The following is a 7,453-nucleotide window of genomic DNA, read 5'->3' as shown; positions in this document are numbered from 1 at the left end:
CTAACCCTAACCTAACCCTAACCCTAAGCAATAAGATCCGGATACATGCAATGCAGATGCGCCACGCCCGATCCAGCCGGACGATGCGCTCATAACAATAAAATCGTACAACCTCCGCCCCTTCCGCTCACCACAACCGCGGCCGAAGCACCTTGTCGAGCGCTTTGAGGCATACGTCGGCCATGAGGGAGTGGACGTAGGTTGTGGGGTGGTACTGCGCGCAATGCGAACGTGAGCCCGGTCAATCCGCGAGAAGTGGAAGAACGGACGCGACGCACATCATCAAACCAGATGTACTCCCTCACGTTTGCATCACATTTCTCCTTGATGCACCCGACCTTGAGATACTCCTTGTTGAACCCGTACTCTTCGGGGCGCCGCATGATGTTATCGAAGAGGGAGAAAAAGTCGGCAAAGGCGAGGCCGGGCTGGGTGCGCGTCCAGTCGAGGTAGATCTTGTGTAGCTCCGTGGAGAAGAAACGCATGGGCTCGGCGGCGTCGGGGAGGGCGTTCTGCGCGCGTAAGAGCGGTCAGTCAAGGAGCGGAAGAGGCGAAGCGCGCGACGAACGGAGTAAGGATAGTTGTCGCCGAGCGGCGGCAGCGTCGGGATGACGATGTACTCGGCGCCTGCGGGCGAGCAGTGAAAAGCGGTCAGCAGGAGAGCGAGAGACGCAGGAGGACGTCGGGCGCTCACCAATCTTCCTCAACATCTCGACACACTCCTTCAAGTCCACCAATACCTCGGCGGGTGTCCCGCCTTCCTCGAGCGAGAAGTACGCGTCGTTGGCGCCGGCGTAGAGGATGAAGAGGGTGTTGCTCTCGTCCGTCTTGCCGACCGAGTATTTGGCGATTTGGTCCATGATGCAGTCGACGGGGAGCATGCCGTGTTCGCCGGATCGAGAGGAGACGCGGTGAGAGATCGAAGCGCCGCCGGTAGCTGTGCGAGAGACCAAGGGGGAGGGTAAGCGAAGAGCGAGGGCGAGGAGGACCGCGGCTGCAACGCACCGTAGCTGATCAAGGGCACGCCGAGCTCTTGCGCGACATACTCCGAGTACACTGGCCCGTTCGTGAAGCGGTGGCCTACATACTGCAGGCGAGTGAACGAGCGAGAGATCAGCACAAAGGTCCTCCCGGGCGAGACAGCCCCAAGAACGACCGCTCGAACTCACCGACTTGTCCGACGGCCAGGTCTTGTTTGTGAAGAGCCACGCTCCGTTCCTGCGAGTCGACGGATCAAGAGCGAGCGCCGGTCAGCCAGCCACTCCTCCTCCTCGTCGTCGTGGTTGAACGACCGCGGTGGACGCACCCTGCGTCGCTGAGCGAGTCTCCGAAGCAGACGACCCTGTTGAACCTGCTGCGTTTTCCGACGACCCACTTGGTGCGCCTGTCTGCGAGTGCGGTCGAGATGGCGTCGCGCTTGTGGTGTCCTGTGCCGAGGAGGAGGACGAGGGCGAGGACTGCGCAGAGCAAGACGAGGGGCCGTGGGAGGGGTGGTGGCATCTCTCGAGCGTGTCCGGCGTCGCAGCAGAGACGCAGACGAGCCCAGCTGCGCAAAGGAAGCAGCGGGCGAGCCGAGAGTCGAGGTCGTCGCCGTCGTCCAGCCACCTCTCGACCATCCCGCGCCCAACCTCGCTTCGTACGGCTCACTGCACACACAGACACACTCGCTGGGACTCGCTCGAGCTAGTGGATCTCCCTGGACACCCGCTGCTGCCGCTCGTCTCTCGCTCTCCCCTTCGCTTCACTGCTCGCTCGGGATGGCTTCCCCACTCAAGGCAGCCCACGTATGGCTCTTCGACACGAATCCCAAGGCAGGCGTGGCGGTGAGTGTCAGGGCGACCATCGAGCGAGGCGGCGCAGGCTGACAGGACCGACTCGCGGACCAGGTCATGTACGGCACGCTGAACGCAATAGGCGACACCCTCGCCCAAACTTTCTTCGTGAGTGCGCGCGCCCTCCAGCTCCAAGGATGCTCAACTGACGGCTCCCCCGCCCGCAGTCCTCGTCGCCGTTCGACCCGGCGAGAACACTGCGATTCTGGCTCTTTGGCGTCGGGATCGCTCCCCTCGCCTTGCTGTGGAACGGTGCGCGCCCTCCTACGCGCTCTTTAACACTCTAACTGACGCGCAACCGCACCGGCAGCCTACCTCGAGCGAAACTACCCTCTCCGACCGACCTCGTCCGTCCCTCACCCCGAAGAACCCGTCCCTCTCGAATCGATCCAAATCCACTCTTCCTCCTCCACACACTCTCGCTTGTCCTCACTCCAAACAAACGGCGTCGGTCTCGACGACAAAGCCTCGAAACTCGCGCACCATCGGCGGAAATCGAGTGTGGGCGTTCAGGCGGTCGAGGCGATGCCGCGCAGCCCGTTGTTGGGTGGTCAAGAGGCGGTAGGCGCCAAGGAGGATGCGGTGCCGAGTGTGGACAAGGTGGTGCTCGCGCGACGAGTCGGGGTCGACCAGATCATCATGTGAGGCGCCGCTGAACTCCCTCTCTCTCTCCTTCCCACACACGCTAACTCGCCCCACTTGCAGGGCGCCCATCTCCTTCATCGTCTTCCTCGTCGCCATGGGCCTAATGGAGTTCAAATCCCCTTCTCAAATCTGGCTCAAGATCCAACGCGCCTTCTTCGCGATCCTCTGGACAAACTACAAAGTCTGGCCGTTCATCCAGGTCGTCATGTTCCTCTACGTGCCGCTCAAGTACCGCGTGCCGTTGAGCGGGTGCATCAACGTCCTCTGGACGGTGTACCTGAGCTGGGAGACGGCGGTCAAGACGAAGTAGCGGCCGGGAAGCGTGTAGTGTCGACGTATTCGCATGCAAGCGAGGACGTAGTTCGCTTGTCCATTGCCCGAGCCTCACGGCTGCGACACGCGAGGTGGATAGGAAAAGAACGTCCATTGCGTCCGCGGGAAAAGCATCGCCTGACCTCCTCCTCCTCCCTGCTCCACTTCCGGTCCCAGCTCCGCTCACACGCCCTGCACCGTGCCATACTCGCTCTCCACCCCGGGCTCCACCAGCGCCGCATGTCCCAGAATCAACACGCTGCTGGACCCGACGAGCCAGAAGAAAGACGCGATGGGCGCCGAGATCCAGAGGATGGGGATGCCGACGATGAGTAGGACCATGTAGAGGTGGCGGGGCTCGATGGTGGTGGAGCCGAATTGGACCGGCTCGGGGATGAAGCGGTTTATGCCGATGTAGCCCTGCGTGCGTGCGAGGAACGGGTTAGCGCTGGAAGTTGGGCAATGGTGGAGTCGCTGGACGCACGCCGATGAGGAAGGCGAGGGCGATGAGGAGGAGCGGGTTCGTGAGGAGCGAGTAGACGGCGAGGAGGAGGATGACTGCAGGAATCGAGGGAGGTCAGCGGGCGAGTTTGGTCATTCGCCGGGGAGCAGGGTGTGCGTGACTACGCACGGAGAATGTAGTTGCCGCTGAAGTAGTTGACGTTGTACCTGCGTGAAGGAGAAGAGCGTCAGGACGAGCAGGAATGCGTTTTGAGGCGGTTCGAAGCGAACTTGATTCGTGAAGTTGCAGCCTACAGGAGTACAAGCGATGTCAGTCGTCGTGCACAGAACCCTGCACCGGAATCGCCCATGCGAGAGATGGGGACGGTGGAAACGCAAGGAGGAAGAGACGAGACTCACGCCCATGTCCGCCGGCTTCGACACCCGCTGCGAACGCACAATAGACGGGATCAGTGCTGTCCTGCTCCACGAGACCCAGCCAACTACTGCCCCTCCCGCTCAGGACACGCAGCAGCCAGCGGGACGTGATCGAAGGGAGCGAGGCGCACCTGTACGTTGAAGAACTCCTGGGGCGGGCGCAGCGTTTGCAGACGTTCCTGCTAAAGCTCGAGGTTAGCGCGCACGTCTTGTCCACGCCGTCGCACCAGCTGCCGCCGACATCGCTGTTGTCGGGATGTGGCTGGACTAGGCGAGTTGAATGGACGCGGCGAGCGCACCCGGAATTGGTTGAGGGTCTCTGGGAGACGCTGCATGCGCTGTTGTGCTTCCATCGTGAGCAGCAAGCCAGGCGAGCGAGTTGGAGCGCGGGACGGCGGGAGAGAGAGCGCGCGACAACTTCGCGACGGGAGGATCAACACTCGAAACTCGTTCGTAGGGCAGAACAGCCACGTTTACGAGGGCACAACGTCCTACAGAGACTACCGGTCGGACGCGAACGCCTGGAGGAGACCGCGGAGGTCGCGAGCCGAACAAAGGGGCGCCAACTCGCTCTTGTGCATCCTGCGGGCGGAGTGAGCGTGTCAGTGGCCGCTTGCGTGTACTGCGGTGACCAGTACTACGCACTGGATGAGCGAGACGTGAAGCGAGTCCCAGAGGGCGTGGCTGACGCCCGCAGCGTTGACGGGCGGAGTCTGCTGCATATCTGCGAGGCGACGACCACGATTGTCAGATCGACGCTTCGTGACAGTGAAGGACCCTCACGCACTGTCGTACTCCATGTCGGCCTCCTGCACGGACAGCGCTGTCAAGAGGTGGTGGACGGCATCCTCGTATTGCTGCGGAACAGAAGCGAGGTCAGCTCGACTTCACGAACCAGCGCAGCGTGGCACGCACCCCGAGGTTCATTGCCGCGACGGCCAGGTTGAACCTCGCGCGCACGTAGCCCGGGTCGAGGTCGAGCGCGGCGTGGTAGTACTGCATGGCAAGGTCGGTCTTGCCCGAGTTGGCGTACGTCGCGCCGATGCGGTTGTACAGGAGCGGGTCGTCCGGGCGCACCGAGAGCGCCGCCTCGAAGCAGTCGCCGGCCTTGTCGTACTCCTCGCTCGAGTTGAACAGGACGCCGAGCGCGATCTGGACGTCTGCGTCGACACCCGCCGCACCCTCGCCCTTCTCAGCGCTGTGCTGCGCGAGCCGGATGAGCAAATTCGACAGGTACGCGTGGCGTTCGACCGTGTTGTCGGGCAAGGCGGCGCCAAACAAGTGGCGGTACTGCTCGATCTCGTTCGCGTACGCACGGTTCTCGCCCGTCTGCGCCGAGACCCACCGGTTGATCTCCTCGTACGACTCGCTGCGGCGGCCCTCGTTCGTGTAGCTGACGGCGAGCGCGAGATGGGCGGCGCCGTTCGAGACGAGGGGGTCCAACTCGATGGCCCGCCTGAGAGCCGCAATTGCCAACTCTTCGCGCTCGTTCTGCTGCTGTTTCAGGCCGAGTGAGAGCCATGCCGAGGCGTTCGTCGGGTCGTGCTGGACGTCGGCTTCGCGCTGGAGGAGCGAGTCGTGGCGTTCGGAGAGGACCGCAGCGAGGTCGGTCGCGTTGCCCTGGTGCTGGGCGTGGTGGTGCGTCGATGACGAGTGATAGTGCGCGCCGACGTACGGGTTGTTCTGCGCAAACGCGTAGCCGTGGCTTGTCGCGCTCGTCGAAGCCGTGGCCATCGCCTCTTTCTGGTTCTTCGGCTTGAGCCCCGCCGCCGAGACCTCGATGTTGTCCCACTCGCTCTGGAGCAAATCCCACTCCTTCTGCTGCGCCGACATGCCCGCGCCGGACAACCTCCGCGCAACGCCGCCACCAAGCTGGTGTCCGCCGACGATCATGCTCGGGTCGTCAAAGTCCTCCTCCCACGACGACTGCGCGAGCGGGACGTGCGTGTCGGCGACGATGTCGCGCATGTCCTCCTCGTGAGCGAACGAACCGCCGTCGCCCTGGAACTGGAACGGCGCGCGCTCCTTGCCCTTGCCCTTGCCCTTGGCCACGCGCTCCCTCTCAGTCCGCGCGCGGTCCTCGTCCTTCCACAACTCGCCCAGCTCGTCGTACCCCTCCATCGTCGAGCGCAGGAGCTCCTGGTTGTCGCGGGCCTGGTTCTCCCGGAAGGCCTGGAAGTTGAAGCCACCCGCCCAAGCGTGCTGCTCGTGCGCATGCTCCGCGACCGACTGACCGGGCCTCAAGATCGGCGGCGCCTGTCCGACCCGTCCTTCCTCCTCGCGCTCCAAGGGCTCACGCATCGTCGCAGCGAAATCGGTCGCCCATCCATCGTCCCTCGCTCGTCCTTTACCCTTGTCCGCCGCCGCGACAGGCTGAACCTGCTCGACGACCTTGTCCCCCTCAACCGCGACTTCTCCGTCCTTCAACCGCCGCATGAGCTCCATGAACGACGACTGGGCGAACTTGTCGCCCACATCGCGTTCCGATTGGTGCTCCTGCGTCCGGAGACGCTGCTCTTCGGCCGACTTGACGGTCGAGAGGAGGTTAGCGGCTGTTTCGGCGAGTGCGTCGCGCGCTTGGGTGTCGGCGATGGGCGTGTGGGCGCGGAGGGGAGGCGTGAGAGGCCGGGTCTCGGTGATGCCGGCGAAGGTGGTTGAGGAGGGGAGGGAGTCGGTGATGAGCTGAGAGGCGGGCGCCACCTCCTGTGCCAGGAAGGCCTTCTCCCAATCTACGCGCGGAGATCGTCAGCGAAAGACGCGAGGAGGGGAACACGGCGGACTCACCGACTTTCCCGCTCTGCTCCTCCCTGGCGCGGTCCATCTGGACATCCTGCATCCCCGGCGCGACCTGCTGCGGCGCATAACCCATCGGTCTCGCCATCGACATCATCGGACCGATATTCGAGAAGCCCTGGCCGTGCAAGCGCGACATGGCCTGCGGCTGAGCCTGCGGGACTTGCGGGACCTGCGATGCCGGCTGCGAGTGAAACTCGCTCCTCCACGCCGACTGCTCCACGTGCGCCTGCTGTTGTGGCCGCCCAAACGCGCGAGCAAACATCTCCTGCTCCTGTGCGCTGTGAGCGACAGGCGGACCTTGCTGCGCGACGAACGCTTGTGCCCATGCTGGCGGTGCGGGAGAGGCCGATTTCGGCTGGGCTGTCGTGGGCGTTAAGGCGCGGTGGAGGGGAGCGAGGTCGAAGGGCTGGGAAGGGTGCGGCTGGAAGAATTGGGCGGCGGAGGGATCGGAGGGATGGGCTTGAGTCGGGGTCGACTGGCGGAACGATTGCTGCGGGTGCGAGCGCGTGTCAGTGGGAGCATTTCAACTAGCAAGAGCGCGTGAGCGCACTGAACCCGATGGCCCCGCCTGCGAGCCAAAGTGATCCTGTTCAGGAGGGAAGACGACGGCGTGTGTCAGCACGACGACTTCGCCCGCCTCCCTGGGTAGTCAGCACCATCCTGCGCACCTGCTGAGCCCCTCTGTCTGCACCGTACGTCTTGGACAGCTGCTGGAGCGGGTTTGACGGTCCGCATGAGGCGCCACCTGCGAGCGAGGCGAGCATGGCGTCTGGCGCTGCGGGACAAAGACTGGCGGGGTCGTGCGAGTCTCAGCAGTCGTCCTAGCAGTACCAGCGGGTGTCTGAGCGAGTGCGAGCGGGCGAAGTGAGCTGGTCGAGGTCAAGCCGTCGGTCAAGTCGACGAGCCGAGATCCGGGACGACTTGACCCCGTTCGATACCGCCAACAGCTGCTTCCAGGGCTCCATTGGCAGCGTCGAGCTGTTTTTGCG

At 63.8% G+C, this 7,453-nt stretch overlaps 4 protein-coding genes across 4 annotated transcripts; 1 reads left to right on the top strand and 3 right to left on the bottom strand.

Annotated features, from left to right (window-relative positions):
• Positions 1–127: 127 nt before the first annotated feature.
• On the bottom strand, positions 128–1,500 carry RHTO_06663 (GDSL family lipase; the record flags this gene model as incomplete). The annotated part of the gene is made up of 7 exons (XM_016420323.1): positions 128–214; positions 279–512; positions 569–627; positions 695–937; positions 1,006–1,087; positions 1,170–1,218; positions 1,307–1,500. The coding sequence occupies 7 exons, from the start codon at positions 1,498–1,500 to the stop codon at positions 128–130; spliced, it is 948 nt and encodes a 315-aa protein (XP_016269288.1).
• Positions 1,501–1,757: 257 nt separating this feature from the next.
• Positions 1,758–2,787, top strand: RHTO_06662 (Mpv17/PMP22 family protein; the record flags this gene model as incomplete). The annotated part of the gene is made up of 5 exons (XM_016420322.1): positions 1,758–1,823; positions 1,869–1,940; positions 2,000–2,084; positions 2,143–2,473; positions 2,538–2,787. 5 exons carry the CDS (start codon positions 1,758–1,760, stop codon positions 2,785–2,787), a joined length of 804 nt encoding a protein of 267 aa, XP_016269287.1.
• A 185-nt stretch (positions 2,788–2,972) lies between these two features.
• RHTO_06661 (ER to Golgi transport-related protein) lies at positions 2,973–4,021 on the bottom strand (the record flags this gene model as incomplete). Its single annotated transcript, XM_016420321.1, has 7 exons — positions 2,973–3,209; positions 3,274–3,347; positions 3,421–3,458; positions 3,522–3,541; positions 3,651–3,677; positions 3,800–3,847; positions 3,968–4,021. 7 exons carry the CDS (start codon positions 4,019–4,021, stop codon positions 2,973–2,975), a joined length of 498 nt encoding a protein of 165 aa, XP_016269286.1.
• Positions 4,022–4,168: 147 nt separating this feature from the next.
• RHTO_06660 (peroxisomal biogenesis factor 5) lies at positions 4,169–7,228 on the bottom strand (the record flags this gene model as incomplete). The annotated part of the gene is made up of 7 exons (XM_016420320.1): positions 4,169–4,250; positions 4,314–4,392; positions 4,456–4,525; positions 4,584–6,397; positions 6,453–6,954; positions 7,015–7,050; positions 7,133–7,228. 7 exons carry the CDS (start codon positions 7,226–7,228, stop codon positions 4,169–4,171), a joined length of 2,679 nt encoding a protein of 892 aa, XP_016269285.1.
• Between the last annotated feature and the right edge of the window lie 225 nt (positions 7,229–7,453).

Source organism: Rhodotorula toruloides (assembly GCF_000320785.1).
Source record: "Rhodotorula toruloides NP11 unplaced genomic scaffold Scaffold46, whole genome shotgun sequence".
NCBI classification, from domain to species: Eukaryota; Fungi; Basidiomycota; class Microbotryomycetes; order Sporidiobolales; family Sporidiobolaceae; genus Rhodotorula; species Rhodotorula toruloides.
This window is presented reverse-complemented; position numbering and strand designations above follow the sequence as displayed.